The sequence below is a fragment of the Falco naumanni genome, chromosome 3 (genome assembly GCF_017639655.2).
Source record: "Falco naumanni isolate bFalNau1 chromosome 3, bFalNau1.pat, whole genome shotgun sequence".
Taxonomy (NCBI): Eukaryota; Metazoa; Chordata; class Aves; order Falconiformes; family Falconidae; genus Falco; species Falco naumanni.
Genome location: NC_054056.1, coordinates 94,705,873 through 94,723,853, shown reverse-complemented (window position 1 = coordinate 94,723,853; position 17,981 = coordinate 94,705,873). Strand labels below are relative to the sequence as shown.

At 36.8% G+C, this 17,981-nt stretch overlaps 1 protein-coding gene across 2 annotated transcripts in view; it reads right to left on the bottom strand.

Moving 5' to 3' along the window:
* Nucleotides 1-1,394: 1,394 nt before the first annotated feature.
* FZD6 (frizzled class receptor 6) overlaps nt 1,395-17,981 on the bottom strand; it is a 32,837-nt gene continuing 16,250 nt past the window's right edge. For both annotated transcript variants that reach the window (XM_040587147.1, XM_040587149.1), the window contains exons 3-7: nt 11,303-11,499; nt 7,858-8,875; nt 5,647-5,795; nt 3,949-4,377; nt 1,395-3,440 (exon numbers count right to left, since the gene is read on the bottom strand). In XM_040587147.1, coding sequence (XP_040443081.1) covers nt 3,284-3,440; nt 3,949-4,377; nt 5,647-5,795; nt 7,858-8,875; nt 11,303-11,499 — 1,950 coding nt within the window. In that variant the 3' untranslated portion in view covers nt 1,395-3,283. The remainder of the gene's footprint in view (nt 3,441-3,948; nt 4,378-5,646; nt 5,796-7,857; nt 8,876-11,302; nt 11,500-17,981) is intronic.

The following is a 17,981-nucleotide window of genomic DNA, read 5'->3' as shown; positions in this document are numbered from 1 at the left end:
TTTTATACTCTAGGTGACCTTTACCCCAGTTTTCACTAAAAGAATTTAGCAAAATAAGACAGTAAAATACAGTGGACACAACACATACCCTGTAAGTACTCTATTGGTAATTTCAGGTGCTGTTAATATCACCAGTCAAGTATGATTTAGCATGTTTAATTTATCTTGTCCTTTGAAGGGTTTCCTATGCAACATGAAAACTTAGTTTAATGTCTACTCTGAAGTGATTTATGACAGATCCATTAAGAGAAAGAAGAGAAATAAAAGACCATTTGGCACATATTTTAGGGCTTAGAGAAATTGTCACTATCCTTTATTTTAGTTTTCTGCAAACAAAAGCAGCAAACAACTAAAATAGCTGGATCAATCTTCTGAATTGTTGGATTTATAGTGAGTCTTCCAGAAGATAGCCAGTCTCAACTAAATTACTTCAGTTGATGGAGATGTTCCAGTAATAAGTTATTCTTTAAGAAAAGCCATTTTAATACGGATTGTCTATCTTCAGTTTGAATTCTGGCCAGGTAAAAGACGAAAGAACCCAAACACCTTTTGTTAAGGGAAACTGTTACGAGCTTCTCTATAGTCCATCACTGTAAGGCAGTCTTCCATACTTCAACTCATCTCCGTGTCTCTTCTTTCAGTTTCTTTCCCCCCATCAATTTTGTGGATGTCCAAATAGTTGTGTAGCTTTCCAGTTACTACTTGGGTAGTTCAGGGTTAAAGCATCCAGAGATCACAATCTTTTTAGCTATAAAGGTCACCTTGGGAATTCAGTCTGTACGTTATTTCTGGTACGGCAGGACTGGAACACACATGTGCTACAGTCTCAATCTACCACTGATGCATTTCACTTCCAATGAATGTTATGATTACCGCTTGGTATTTCACAGTTCTTTGAACACGTACCTATTTTTAAGCCCACAGCAATGCTGTAACTTCAAAATTACTTTGTATTTATCTCCTTTAGACCAGTTACCACGAAAGCATGACTTTTTCTGAACTACCTAAGAAAGGGAATAATATTAAATAAATAAAAAATGTGTATCAATACTTTTAAAGGGTTGCAGCAAGAGCATAGAGTGGAAACACATATTCTATGTAATATAAAGGAGGTCTTTAGAGGTCATGAAAGAAAGAATGCTCTAAATGTTAGGATGAAAGAACTAGTTCAAGTTTTTCACTCCTTCATAACTCTCCATGTTCATGTGAACAATTCTCAGTATTGTTCTGTCTCGGTTTCTCACTTACACAGGTGGGATAAAAACATTGCAATACTTATTACCTTCACACAGCTCTATAAAAAAATACATTAAAGTGTCTTAGGTGCAAAAATACAGTGATAAAGCAACTAACATGCTACACCTAGTTAATAAGAAATATCAACTCAGAAGCTCTTACTATACAACCGTGTATTTTATTACCAACAAAGACAGTAATAACAAAACTACTGAACATGTGTATAAAGTCACCCATTTACAAACATGACTACAAGAAAGAAGGGTAGTTAGTGTGCATTTTTCACAGGAGATTTGTCACGTCTTTCTCACTGGCCTTCTCAGCAGCAAGAATATTGTGCATTTGTAATGGGAAAATTATAAAGGAAATTGCATCCTATTGAAGGCAGTAGTTTACAAATGCTAAAATGCAGATGCCACAATATAAAGGTAAATACATTCTATTTTTAACACATGATGGATAAAACAAATAACTTTGGTTTATCAGAACTGTAGTTCCTGTTGATCCAGCATTTACACAACCTCTGTATTATGCAATTTTGCTTGACTGTTCAAAGCATCACCACAAATGCTGCCTAAATGGAACACAATAATTTCTCTGCATATCAAAATATTGAGAAATATTCTCATTAGTAATCAAATGCAGGGCAGTGCGCAGTCTTAAAAATGCATTAACATTTAGGTTTAGAAAACAGCGAAACCCTGGCTCCAAATTATCCCAAGTAATAAATCACATTGACTTCATTGGAGCCAGGATTTCTGAAGAGCCAAACAAAGAAATTCTTATCCACATCAGTAGTACTTGCTCTTGAGACCCACGTCATCATAAGAAAAGCTATATGTATTAAGACCTTTTTAATTTAAAGAAAATATATTGCTGTAGCATATAGAAAATTAAGCTTTGTAGAAAAAGTATTAAAGTCTTCTTTTAAGTAAATATATTGTTAAACAACCCTGTATATTAATAACTCTGTTTTCTGCAAGCTGTTTCTCTACAGAATTAAAAAAAAATTAAATTACTTGCATAGAAACGAAGTGAAACATACACTTTCACCGCAGCTCAGTTAAAAAAAAAAAAAAAAAAAAGCCTCAATATATACTTTAGATTCTGGCCCCCAAGCCGCCAGGGATCTGAAGCACGTTCTTCTTTGGCACAATGCACTGGAACACCACACCAGGAGGGGCTCCAAGAAGCATTTTTCTGAAGTAGTGCTGCCTCTAACATATTATCCCTGTAACAGGATGCACAGATGTCTGACCAGTCTTGCCCCAAATGCGCAGTGTATGGTGCACATTGCATATATATCTAAGGTACAATCTGCTTTACTCAGAACTAAGTAACATTATCTGATCACCACAGGACTGCTGACTTTAGTAACAACCTAACAGAAACATGTTAACTTTACCAAGTTTGTACAATACATACAAAACAGTAGTTCTAAACACTGACCTTATGCAGTCAGTTATTTACAAAATTCATTTTTATGTACAAAATAAATCACTGTAATCCCAGATTCCCTTTCATATTCGGTGTACAAGCTACCATAAACCAGTGCTATAATTGATACATCATGACACATAATTTAGAAAGTATTTATAATTTTGTGTATCGCTTATTCAAGTGATACTGCTGTTTAAGACACAGTAAACTAAGAGAAAAAAATGAACAAGTTTCGAAAAGCATCAAAAATGCAGATGGAACTTTTATGCCTTGAAAAGTAACAGTGCTTTCTAAACATTACTTTAATGCAATTCATTACAAAGTGTTCTTTATACTGGGCATAATACTTGTTTCTCTCATCTTTTTCTTAGATTACTGCTAGTCAATCCAGCTGTGTACTACAGAGCTTCAATTTCCATTATTCCTGGATCGGATTAAATACAGTACATTATTGCTAGCTGTCCCCACAACAAAAGTTACATTTTTTAAGTGCAAAGCAAGATATGTGTGTTTTTTAATAAGGCACAGAATATCTGTTATTTCCAGTGTAACACAGAATCCACATCAGTTTTATACATTGCAAGCGTTCATATAAAATTGCAGTCTTTCAAGGGTTTGAACTGTTTCCTGAATCCAACTCTCTTTTGGTGTCTGAAGCTGAGTAGACAAGCAGTGATATGGAAGCTGACTGAGACACATCAGGTATTTGCGAACAGCTGCTTTGTAATGGAGGAGATTCAAGAAAATCATTTTTAGGAGTTATTCTGCAAGTAATTAAAAATAAAACACAGGGAATCAATTTTAAGTACAGTGCATTACACTGGAAGAAAATACCTTTTTAGCAATGAAATTACAATATATCTTAAGCTATATTCTTTTCAAGAGAACACAATACAGTTCTGTATACTTTTCCAAGTTTAGGGTCACCACTGTTCTTTTTCAGACTTGCCACCCCTCAAAATGATTGCATTGCAGCCACAGGTTTCTAGAGGGTCACTGTTCAACGATACAAGAATATCCTACAAGCTGAAGCCCCAGCACTCAGCGCTTAAAAGGAAAAGAAGAATCCTACAAAAAATATAAAATAGCCCATATGCTAAAGATACATGTCCATATGAAATATTGTCTAAGAATTACAGTATTCTTGACAGCTACTGAGGGTTAATAGTATACTGACAGCATACCGATTCCTCAAGAGAGGAGAAACAGAAAACTTAGAAAAATAGTGGTAATACGCATAAACTAGCAAAAGATCAAGTTAAGGAGCCTTACCTTCCTTCACCTACTCTCTTCATGCTCTCAGCCAAGCTACTCATATGACATGTGCTATCTGCTTTGTTTCTTTTTTCCACCTGATCCACAGTCAGTTTAGAACTAGATAACATCTGATCTCCACTGTTTTCACCTTCCTCGACTCTTCGGGCTGATGTTCCGTCTGCCTCTATCTCTTTCTCAGATGTCTCTGGAGAGGTTTTAATTTCTGCAACAGTTTCTTGGCTTAAGTAATCATGATTAGTGATTGCTACCGCAGAAGTTCCATGATTTGTTGTGCCGCCTGTACTAGTCCCCATTGACTTCGAAATTACTTTCAATTTGTGTGAAGTTGATTTGTAGTGCTTCTTTTTATGTTTAACTTTGGAATTGTGCCTCAAGAAAAATTCGCATGATTCTTGCAGCACTCTTCGACTCTCACTGATTGGACTGAAAGAAAATACAAGCATGTAACTGAATGAAGAGGATAACCTTAGATATAATGTAATACAGCTTTGCACTCAAAAACGTGAAATAATAGCAACGAGTGATACAATCTGGGCTGGATGTTAATGAACACGAGAAAAAAAATTATATGTAAAAAGAGGAGAAAAAATTCTGATCATAATGGTTCCAAAGTAACTATGCCTGTGAACAATTAAACAAAGCAGATTTCTACATTTCTTACTTCTGCAAGTAGGTCCAATGACTTCAGTAGATTAATCATCTAAGAGAGGAAAGCAGGATTAGCTGTATTACCAAGTTAACTTTAACGTAAACCTTGTTCAAGTGAAAAAACAGTAAGCATTATAAAATTGACTTCATTATTTTTAAATTCTTATAGCTGAAAGCAGTTAACATCTGAAACACAAGAAAAAATATACAGGAAATGGAAAAAGAGGGGAGAGGGAAAGGAAGCTATAAGCTCACCATCTAGGAATGTAGATGTAAAATAAAAGGAGCTTAATGGGCTGCTGCCTTGGGAAATCCAAAGAAATAAAAAGATCTAAAACCATAACAAAATTCGTAAAGTAACACATGTAATCTGAAAAGAAATAATCAAGGAATAAAAAGGAACGGATAAAAGGCAAGTACAAGAAACGGAGATTACATTTATAATCTGTTTAAATCCATAGATATAAAACTTTACTAAAGCTAAGTAATAAAACAGAATTACTCTGTCTCAGAAAAAAATAAGGACCAGTAATTAATACAATAGAAGTGATACTAAGAAGGGTTCAAGGAAAAATAATTTTAAAATAAGACAAGCGTGGTGGTAGCAAAAAACACTGGATGTTATTATTGTATGATAGTAAACACAGCTAAGTACTGGGCCAAATGAAGTAGTCAAAATACATGAAAGGATCTAAATTGATGGCTGAAAATATCTTTTCTCATGCCACCGGAAACCACAGATGTAATAGCTGATGCTAAACACAACAGTATGTCTTCTGCTCTATGGAAAAGAACAAATCAGCAGAGAAAAATATTTTCTATCTTTTGAAAATGTTATCAAAAAGTCACTGCATATGTAAAACTTCCATAGACTCCAAAGGAATTTTGCAGAGACCCACAGACAGCATTTAGAGTACAAAAAAGAAAGGGTCTAAGGACAACATTTTGATTACCTGACTTATATTTAGAGAAACATGTTTGAAATCCAACTTTTTTTGAAGTATACACTTTAAAAAACAGGAATTAAAAAAAAGTTGTTCTTACTCTCTTTTGCGGTTTCTGTTGAAGAAATTGGCCCATTCAGAACAGGTCTTTTTACTTCCCACCCAGAAGACTGGAGATATGCCAACAATTAACGTCAGCAAATATTTCATCAGAAATAAAAATATTTCTGGTCTTGCCAATGCCTTTGCCTAGAAGATAATAAAGTATAATAAATGCAAAGAAGAAAATATACTTTATTTATTTTTTAAACACAGAAAAACAAATGATGTAAAAAAGACTTTCTCCTTTATGGCTGTTGTTCTTTGTTGAGGCTTGTACTGTGGACAAATGTTAGGACTTGTACAGTCAAGTCAGACCTGGTTAACGTTTACAGCTGAATACACAGAGGAGATTAGTCAGAAGGAAATATTTTTCTTTTAAATTGAAAGGAAAGGTAATTTGGGGGATAACAGTATTAGAAACCATGTTCTTCAGAGATAGATTGTATGTGTAAGATTTATCCCTTCAACTTAAAAGAAACTGTAAGTGGATGAGTTGGAAGTTAATCAGATTAGACAGCATCTTCAAGGAGCTCCAGGGAACTACACGGTACTTTTCTGTTTATTGCAAAATTAATCCACCTATCTGCAGAACTGGATCATAGGAGCAGAGACATTTAACTCAGTAAGAGATTATTATCTTCTGCTGCCACGCTGCAAATTTAATTTACATTACCTGGCTTATCTGTCAGTCCCATCTACGAAACTCACTATTTTTGTTAGCCAGGCAAGATTAGCTACTTAAAATGAAGTTTGGTTTTATTTGGCTTTGATCTGGCCAATGTAATAAAAGTCCACCAGTTAGCTCAGGTAAGCCGAGGCCAAGCATACCACTTCAAGCTACTCCAGTTAGCCCATGCTGTTTATTACAGGGACAGATCCCATTAAGTATGCCTTTGTGCAGCATTCCCTGTTGCTGTTTACTCTTTCCAATAGGTTAATTAAAAGGCTGAGAATATATGTTCTTTCTGTGTTATTACACCAAGCTGCTATATTTAAGCCCAACAAAATACTTTAAAAAAAGAAAATAAAATCATAAAAGCCTTGTTTTCAACCTCGTGTATTTTGGACTGTTTAGGCTGATACAGAGCTCTGTGTAAAACCCACTAAAAACAAAGTGTACTTGTTAAGAATGGTAATGGAAGCAAAAATAACCAAGAAGTCTGTGAGCTGTGCTACTCTCAGCTTAGACTGTTCAATCCTCTGTTCAATACAGAGGATACAGAGGATGTTTAAGAATGCACAAAGATCAATCTGCATCATTCCATAATGCCTGTGTTTATGTTCCTCTTTTTAATGATAGTTTATTGCAGTAAAAACATAGATGGTAAGTGCAAAGCAATGAAAGATGACATGAGACACTTGCATTTCTCTTTGTGATGGTGTCATCTTTTATATTTGTTCTTAAATGGAAAGAAACAAACCACAAATTACTTGCAATTGCAGGGAGTTTTATGTACTTACAAATCCACAGCGTACTGAACGTGGGCAGATTTACTTTAAAAGCCTTTCCAAGGAAGTTGGTTTTTAAAGAGTCAAATGTTAAATACGAACACCTCTGCAATTTAAAGTGTTGTTGGGTTGTTTGGTTTTTTCTATTTGCTTTTTGTTTCATTGGGTTTTTTAAACGATTTCTTCATCTTACTGAAAATAGCTTGCAAATGACAGCTACTGTAGAAAAACATACTGGAAATCTGTTTTATAATTTCAAGTGTTTCACGCTTCTACACTTTGAAGAAAAAAAGATGAAAGTGATTTTAAATCTGTGGTTATAAGCAACAATTTAAATCCAATTTAGACTCAATTTTCAAGAATCATTATTTCAGCTTCAACTGAAACTGATGAAAATTCACCTTCGGTACTTTGATACTGAGCTAGGCATCCAAATTTAGGAACAGATACTGTGAAGAATGATCCTCCCCCCAAAGCAATTTGTAACGTGAAGTTCAAATACTGTAAAGATTTTATATTCCCTTTAGAGCTGTGAGTTGGAATTCAGTTGCTGAGTGGTATCAACTGGATTAGTGAAAAATTTCAAAGCAAAATTATCATACCACCGATTTTGACTTAAAAAGCAACTAATCACTGCATGTTCTTTAACTGATGACTTAATGTGAGCATAGTTTAAGAACTGCACGGCAGATATGGTGATGCATAAGGGTTTCTGTCAATTAACTTTCTGATATTATTTATAAAGGAAACTGCTACTTGCCTGATAAGGACAAGGAATATGGTACTGGTCACAGTGGTCAAATACCCAAGTTGTTTCCCAGATTTTCCGGTTCACCAGTTCATAGACATAACATCCAAGAAGTGCTACAAGTGGCACCAAGTATAAACCACTAAAAACTCCAATTCGGATCATAAATTTCTTTAGCTTCTCCTGGTTTCTGCCATCATGCTGTATGACTTGCCGCACATGATTTAAAGAAATAATACCAGCTAAAAGAAGAGAGAGACCGAAAAAAACACAAAGGCACAACGGCAAAAGCACAAAGTACAGGGAGGCATCCAGATCATACAGACCCACAAAACAAACTCCACTGATATTGTCCCCTTCAACTTTGTTCATTGCAAGGAGCATAATGGTTAGAAAACCAGGTATTCCCCACGCGACTGCATGGAACCACATGGCCTTTTGTGCAATAGCTTCACAGCTCCATTTTCTTCCTGCTGCAAGGAACCAAGTGATTGTAAGAATCACCCACCATATAGTTCCTGCCATAGTGAAAAAATACAAAACCATGAAAAGGACAGTACAGGCTTTGTTTTGGGAGCCAAGAACAACTGTTTCACCGATCTCTAACTTATCGTCTGCCTCGTTGCAGGCAGTTCTGTTCCCAAGTAAAAATCCGATGAAGTACATTAGAGAGACTATGCTGTAACAGACAGAGTAATATATGATCGGCCTCTCTGGGTACCTAAACCTTTTAACATCAATCAGGAAAGTCAGGAATGTGAAAAGCGTAGCACAAAGACAAAAGATTGATACTATTCCGATGAAGCTTTTTGCAACATCCAATTCATAATTTTTGAAGTACATATTGGGACATGGAGGTGCACACTGATCAATTCCTAGAAACTTGTAGCCTTGTCCATTGGTAGTGTGTAGGTGTCGTGGACACCAGAATCCATAATCCCTCCGGGTCTGGCCTGGGGTCTTCTGAGTTCCATGTACATTTGCAGTTACAGCAGCAGTGGCAGGAAAAGCCTCATCACAATTGACTAGTCTACATAAATAAGCAGAAGAAGACATATCTTAATACCCTCATTTTCAAGTATTATTACTTCTTAGAAAGAAGAAAAAGTCTGATTCCAAGCACTGTTAAATTTTTTAGACAATGCAAAATGTACATTATACGAAAAAAAAAAAATCAGGTGGCATTTTAAAAGACAGACTTCAAGTATTTTCAGTTTAGAAGACTATTCAAACATAGCTATTTAACTGTTGTTCTCTAGCTGTCATTCTATTGCTTATGAAACGCTACTCAAATTGTAATTGTTTTTTCAGAATCTTAAATGCTACTAAACTTTTACATATGTACATGAAAATATTTATAATAATTGGGGTTTTTAAATCTGGCTAACAACAGACAGACAACAAGCGATCTTTTCAAAGTGCAAGCTTCAGTCAAGGAACAAAGAAAGAAGGCTGACAGTATCCAGAACTAACTGGTGACTAGTACATCATTATTATAATTTTTTGTGTTACAGTAGTACTTGTCAACAACAATAAAACTACCTAACTGAAAAAGACAAAAGCAGAAAATAGAAGCATTGTAAAAATTTATCACTATTTCACCGATTTTTTTTTCTAGCTTCATAATGTTAATTTAAAAATTGCTCATGACCCAACTGCTCAAGGGTTTATTTGGACACAGTATGTGACTTTCATATGGTTAATATGGGATTAGCAGTGTTGGACATATACTTGCATAATCTAGTTTGAAGTTAACTCAAACAGGCAAGCATTTACTCAAAATGGGATTTATATTTATATGCATTCCAAGTTTAAGCATATATTTACAAAGAACAAGTTTTGCATTCTAGCTTTTAACAAACACTATTATAAGTGTCCCTCAATGTCAGTTTACAAGCTCAGCTTGAGCTAAAAAAAAATTCAGTTCTTTTTTTCTGTGCATTATCATGCCATCCAAATAAATCCAGACTAATCCCTAAGAAAACTGATTCTGTAGCAGATTCTTTCATTAACCATGGGGCCAAGACCAGTAGGCATGGGAACAGTGGGAACTTTATTCACCCGTGTCTTAATAGGCATGATGTATGTCTGTAAGAATACAAGAGTGAATCTCAGGATTCCAGTTACTGCCCAACATCACGCTAGCTCCTCTTCCATGGGCTCCAGCAGCAGGATCTCTGCTGTTGTAAGAACATCCTGCATTACGTGGACTTCTCCGTATCAGCTGTTGGGGAGACATCATTTCACACAGGAACACAGCAGGTTCCTTTTCAATAAATGTTAGCAGTAACAGAACAACTTAGAGCTGCAGTAGTTCCTGCAAAACTGTAATTTGATTTAAAATGTCATTTGAAAGATATATGGAATAACTGGATTCATTTGTAATTTTCTGAATTTTTCATAATAATTCTTGAAGACATTTGCTGTGCTGAGCAGCACTACTGTCGCACAGAAGCTCACACTGGACAGGAAAAGTGCATGTCTTCTTGTTTTAAAACCCCACAACCTCAATTTCTCTGCAGAGCTAAGGGAAATGGCATTAATGCCATCTGTCATATTCACCCCAATACAGATTTCTATCAGAGATCATGGCACAGGACTGCTGTCCCTGCTCTCCTCAAGCCCTATCACAGATTAGCAGCTGCATGGGGGTTAGAAAAATGATTTGAATTTCTACTCTCTGCTCTTTTCCTGTACTTCTTGCTCTGACGTGTGTTAACAAAAACCATCTGGCCTTAATCATTTATAAATATCTGCAGCTGAAGGTCAGAATTTCAAGAAGATTACACTAGAGTGTTTTCAGCAGTTTCCATTTAATATATATAGACTCATCTTTTCCCCAAATGTAATATTAACTGTCTTCTCTCTGGAACAGACACATGAACATCTTTGAGAAAAAGGTGACGTTTAAAAAAAAAAAAAAGATACTTTTGGCAGGCAGTACAAGAAAAGCAACACAATATTGAACTTGCACATTTAAACAGTTAAGAGTAAGATAAGGTATCTACTATTTAATGCTCTGTGTCCATTCTAATACGGAGTATTTTGTATTTCATTAGTCTATGAGCAATTTCTTACAAAACCCCCATGAAGGAAGTATGACTATCCCTAGTTTAGGTATCGGAAATCAAAGCAAAATCCATGCTGTAACATTTAACATTTTAATTTTTACAAAACTTACAGCAAAAAGCTTCTTTTTTTCCAGGGATCTGAATACTGGAAAGAACTGCTGCAGAACTTGTTGCAAGAAAGTCACAAGCAGAAAATGCAGGTGAACATTTGAAAAATGAAAAAGCTTTAATAAAAAAATAGTCCTATGCCTAAGTACTGAAGAGTCACTAGTGATGAGGAAGCTACAGCAAGGTGGTATTTAACATTCTGCCCCAGATTTTTAACTCGGTCTAGGCCAAATACGAAGTATCACCCTCACCGCTTGCCAACATGAAAAATACCCCACCTGGTACACTCCAGCTCTTCAGGCCATGTGATTCCAAAAGTGTCCATCAGCTGCTTACAGTCAGAATACACTTTCTCACAGAGACTCCGACAAGGGTGAATCACGTGAACTTGCTCTAGGCAGGCAGGGACAAAGGCTCTGCACAGAAATGTGTGGACGTCTGGTGAACAGTGGAGATTCATAAGCGTAAGAAAAGGCTATGGGGAAGAAAAAGGCTTTGGTTACTAACTTTAAAAAGGCAATTCAAGGCATCAAAACTAACTTTCATCACTAGGGCTCACATTTGTTCCCCTGTAGGTTAGAAATAAAAAAACACACTAGAAAATAGTGTTCATTCAGCAGCTATGAAAGAGCAAAACCTGGTGGCCCCAGCAGTGAGAAGCTCCCTTAGCACTTCTAGCACAGCCTCTGCCCCAGAATCTTGGCCAATCTGCAACTATTCAAACCTGGTTTTTCCTATTTGACAATATTAGAAATCTGAACAGTATTATGAAGGCCCAAGATTTTTAAAAATTAGGGCAAGACATTAAATTCCTATGTTCACCAGTCAACTTCTAAATAAGTGCCCTGAGATTTTCAAAGCTGTGTCTGACTCTGTAGTTCCTGTTAAATTACATTTTCAATCCTAAATGGTGTGTTGCACTCATCTCTCATGCTAGAGAGGTTTGGGTTTGTTGGATTAATGAGATCCAAATATCAGTATTCCCCACTTCTGAAACATTGCATTTCAAACTACACGACTGAGAATTTCTCCACCTGCATTACCAAGCACCAGGCAGTGAGCTGACTGTTCTTACTAGAGAATTCACAGAATTAAGTTTAATGCATCTTTTGTCCCCCCCAATTAATTCAATCTATTACTTACTGTTAGACAGGCTTTTAAAAAAAAAAACCCACCTCCTTTCCTTCTCTACATTTTATCAGCTTTATTATTAGGGAAAATTATTTTAGCTGAAATACTCCTGTGTGTGCATACTTCAGACAAACCAGTTGTTGCAAAAATGACCAACAACTGCTACATCGTTATAAGGGCAGCTTATTGAAGGAAACAAGCAATGACACACTGACAGCATCACCTGGCGCACTCCTGTACCAAGTGGGCTGTTTGTCTAAAGCAGCGGGGCCAACAGAAGGGAGCAGAGGTGCTGGGGGGCTGCGCGAGCAGGCCCTCATGTTAGCAAGCACGTGCAGAAATCAAATTGAAGAAGCCAACCATGCATTAGTGACCTGTTGGTGGCTCTGGGCATGTGGATACCGGATCAGAGATGAGCTAGGGCTGTGAGGTGCCAGGCATGGCCATGACACAGAGCACTCCATGGTGTGCCAACATCTGACCCAGGTAAAAGCGCTGGGGCAGCAGGCCGGTGGGATGTGCACAACGGATGGGCTCCTCCATCCCGCTCACCCAGCCTGCAGAGACCGCCCAGCAAAAAGGAAGCACAGAGTGACTGGTGGGGCATACGTGTGTTGAAAGGCTCTGACCCTGCTGGTTCTTGAACAAGCCCCAGCCTTTGGATCCATTGCAGGCTGCTGTTCACCATCCTGTCTGCCATGCCAGGTACACATTCCTGATCCAGCTCATGAGAGTAAAACAAGCTAATTTAAACACCATTCTGAGGTAACTAACCCACAGTTGAGGGTGAAATCCACCTGCAGGACCACGTCAGCCTGTATCTTTTTCAAGCAGGCTTTTTGACAAAACACTTCTTGTATTTCAGGAGGAAGGAATGTCCATATCATACATAAATAGTCAAATTCACATATCACAAGCTAGAACAATTTTTAACACACTTTGAAATGTATGGATAAATAGGAACACTGCGTGAAATTTTTGAAGTAGGTAAAGCTTTTATGAAGATTTTTCTTTAGGAATAATTTTATTTAATTCTTTGCCATTAACAGCTATGTCTCTCAAATATTCAACCAGTGACTGGTAAAGGAAGGATTAACTTCTGAGTCCAGAATAGCATCCTTACTTTCGTCAGCTTTTAAGTATCCCAAATATATATACATCCATACCCAAAGACCAAGTCTTGCTACTGAGCATGCAGTTTAAAAGAGAAGACATGGAAAAATTTTCCCCTTCAAAATGGAATACCTACAGATCCTCAAAGGACCTTTGTAATAAACACAGGAATCCACAGGGCGGAGGGGGGAAAAGAGAAGATAAGGTAGAACAAGAATAACATAAAAATGCTTTATGAAAAACCAAAAATATGTTGGCACTATCCTTCAGAGCACTCTGGCTGCGTGCTGCATCTGCAGATGCCATTACAGAAGGCGCACAGAAGTCTGATCCCCACTCTGCTCTGGAGCTGCCTTTGCAGGAACCCAAGACTTGAGTATTTTATGACAAGGGGAGAAGTATAGCTCTGGTATAATGTGCCCAAGTTCCATAAGTTTCCTAAATACTATGTGGTTTCAGATTAGAAAAAAACCCAGAAACAGTCAGGAGTTAACCCTAAATGAATTAAATTCCCATTGCATAATTATGAGGCTTACAATTTAATTGAAAAGAAAGTATTTGCTCTGGTGTTTAATTTATGTTAGCTCTGTTCTTCCTGGCACTTGGGATAAAACAAGGATAATAGCCTGGGTAGTCATATACAACTCCCATAAAAAATGAGTTTACTTTTGAAATTCAGTGTTGTAGAAATTGTTTTGCTTGTTATGAAACCTTCCTTTTTGTCACTTACAGTTCACCTCAGTTGATAAAAATAAAATTCATTTTCTAAAGCAAGTTTTGGGATGCCAGTCAAGAACTTTTGCAGACTTCGGTAAAACAGCAATATTTCTCTAGAAAGTAAGAATTAAACCCCCAATATTCATATCTATGAAACCAACTTTATCTACAGAGATATTTTACTAGCTATTTTGGTAAGTAAACAACAATTTTTAAATAGCATTTTCCAACATAGCTAACAAGACTACAAATTGTAAGCTTGCTCCAGTGATACAGAAAATTAGTATAAACGAAGTAACGTCTGGTGAAGAAAGTCAGAATATATACCCAACCTTTATCATTTTAACTGAGTTTCTGTTACATGAAGATACTTAAAAGCTAAAATATCACAAGAAACACTACGCAATAATGCTATGTTAGAGGCTGATAATCACAAGCAAAAATCAAGTGTTTGCAAGGGTTTTACTACAGCATGTTGTCATTGCTAAACACTGTTGTTCTAAGAACATGTTTTATTTAAATGCAAAACTGCCTTAACAGATAAATACAAAACCTGCAAATTTTTAGGAAGAAAGCTATGCTCAGCCTGTAACATAATCACAGTAGAAAACCAAGAACTTGGCTGCCAAGAGTAATTGTTACAACATTTCCTTCAGCTTGCTAAAAGGATTTACCTTTTGATACCTGAAAATATGAAGACAAGTTAAAAGCAGGAAGTGTGATGTTATGAAAACACAAGCAGACCTTCTGAGTCGGACCAAATGTCCATTTAGCTGGCCACTCCATTCTTACCCCAGCTGGTAGCAAGAGCAGGGTGTTTAAGACAAGCTGACATCCCTCCCCATTTCCTACAATCAACAGTTTAGGAAACGAGCTGCAGGTTGTAATACCACCACCATGTTGAAAAGATACCAACAGATCTCTTTTCTGCCTAGAACACATCTAATCCCTTTTTCAATCATTGACACGTATACCCTTTGTAAAATACTAGAGCAGTAAGTTATATTGCATAATTTGATTAGGCACTGCTGAGAAAATACTGCATTTAATTTGTTTATTATAGCTCCTTGTTTTGCAGCCTAGTTTGTGTTTGGACAAACAGCTAACAGATTACTCACTACTTTTTCCATGCCATTTTGGCATCTTACTATTATTTACATATTATATTTACACATTAGCATAATAATGTTTTAAATTTTGATTTCTACTCCTTTCATAATATACTTTGCCTTCTATTTGCCTTAACTACTTTTGCACACTGACCTCACATTTCCACAGTGACAAAGACACTTTTCTGAGCGACAGTAACTAACGTAATACTATGCTCATCTACTTGTATGGATGATGGGGGTTATTTTTCCCCATATTCATTATTCTGCATTTACCAACCCTAAATCTCACCTACCATTTTATTGTTCAATTTTATCTATCACAAGACCTTTCTGCAATCCTTTAGTCAATTTTGTTTCCTCAGCAAATTCACTATCCTTCCCTCTTCCACATCATTCATGAATTAGTTGTATATCAGAAATTTTGGTATCGATGAGCAGGGGGAGCCACTGTTGTCATTTATTTGGAATGAAACTATCAGCTAATGATTTCATACTCTTCACTGTGAAAAAAAAAAATAATGTATTCCTAATTTTCTTCTTGTTCTTTAGGCAGGCATTGGAAAAGAAAGTCCCCATTCCCGTTGGGTTACCAGCATAGCTTCTTTAAAAAACATAGGTTATAACCATGTGAAAGCCTTTTTGAAAATGGAAGTATAATACACTGGCTAAATCATCCCTTTCAACAAAGGTATTGAGTCCCTCAAAAAACTGCAACAGATTTTACAGGCAAAAAAACTCAACAAAAAAATTGCGGGGGGGGGACACAGAGCGGGCGGGCGTAAAACTTCACTTCAAGCAAACACAAATGGGGTTTGTAAAGTACAGATTTACTTTCAGAAACTGCTTACTTTCACCATTTAAGAACAGCAAAAGAGGTAGTGAATTGTGCCTGGAACTCTGCAAACAATTAGGTACCTTTAAATGTGGGCTTTGCTTCCAGCTAGCCAATTTGGAAATGTTTCATTATAGAAAATAATATGTCTGCATTTCCTGACAGTCCATGGAAGCAAAATCTTATGAAAAACAAAGTATTTGCTCCTTCAGCTGCATGGCCTGTAAGTAAAAAGTGTAAAGCCAAGATCACAAGCTCACTGACAGTAAGAATCAGTTGCTTCAAGGCTGTGTTATCTGGACCATGGGTGTCAAACTACCAACCATTTTTTACTCAAGTGGTTAGCTGGGTAAACTGCATGCACACACTAGTGTCTTGAGCATCCAAGTCTGGGATTAAGCTCAGAATTTAGTACCATAGCCCTCTCCTCTTCAGGAAGTTCAGGAAGTGCAGGTAACACAGTCACACAAAACAAGCTTTTCCAGGAAACTTAAGCACTAGGCATTTTTAGCATTAGCAACCACTGCTCTATCACATAAAGAACAGAGAGGAAAACCTGCAGATTTGGTAATGGAATTGCTAAAAATAGAGTGAAAACAGACTCTTTTAAAACCAAGAATGAATCTTCACAAAAAAAAAGCCAACAAAAGTTCTAAAATATAAATTTTCTTCTTCCAGCGAATGGGAAACAAAACCCAGTAAATATGAGGCAAACTAGAATACACTAACAATCTACCAAAAAAACCCCAACAAACTCATGGCAATTGTCAAGCCAAAGATGACAGTCTGTAACAACAGCAGAGGCACTGCCTTAAGCAATAGCAGTGAAGAACTGAGGACTGTGAGATGCAAACTCTCCACTGCAATGTCAGTACAGAGCACGAGAGGCATGTGCCCTGTACAGAAACCTCCCCATGCAAAACAGTCTGAACTGAACCCCTTGAAGCAATCATGAACCCACGACAGACCGTAAATATAAGCTGGACAGTCAAAGCGAGCAGAACATCACTAGCCAGTGAGAGGAACATCTTCTGCACTGAACAATGCACCAACACCTTAGATTGGCTTCGCCTCTGGAGAAAATATAGCATAGACATACTTCATAGAGAATGTAGGATTTACTATCTTAGAAATCCAGTTATGGTGTGGTCCTACAAACAACTGAGACAAGTGAAAACACATGGTGCAGAGTACAGAACAAACAGCTATGTGCAAACATGCTCTTAAAAGAGGCTTTGCCAACAAGTAAACTGCAACCTAGACCTGTACATGAATCTCGTGCTCAGCATGCTTCTCTGTTTTGGGCTTAGCAGGTTTACAAGCCCAAGACACAATAGAAACAAGCTCATTATGCCAGGCAGACAGTGCAGATGCTCTGTCCTACCTCATCTCAGTTTTATCGCAGAGAAAAGTACTACCAGAAATGATCAGACATCTCTTGGGTAGGGATATACAATAACTATTAACTTATGTCAAAACAAGAAAGTGAAAATGTTCTCTTGTACTCTGCTTATTAATGTCACAGAAATATTTAAATAATGTAGAAAACCATGTATTCAAATATCAAGGTCTTTGTTAATACCAGCTATGGTAAACCTTGATTGTAAGAGACAGGAAATACCTTGAACTGCTGAGATACACAGAGGATCGGAGCCGTTGTTCAGCCATTGGAGCCAGTTATTTAGGAGTAACAACCTACTCTCCTGACCACTGAGGTCTAACAATCAAGTTAAAACATGGAGCTTAGCTAATCTACTTAACTCTGACGTTAAGTAAGTTAAACAACGAGAGACACCAACTGTCTCAACGTTATTCATGAAACTATTTACCTGCTTCACAGGAAATAGCACAGACCCTAAATGATTAATAATTAGTATCACAGAGTATCTCAGATTGGAAGGGACCCATAAGGATCATCAAGTCCAACTCCTTTGCTTCTCACAGGACACTTTAATGATACTAATTAATTAACAATTAATGATTAATAATTTACAGTGCCAGACTTAAATACAACTACTATCCAGTAAGTGTCTCTACAGAATTAGAGTACAA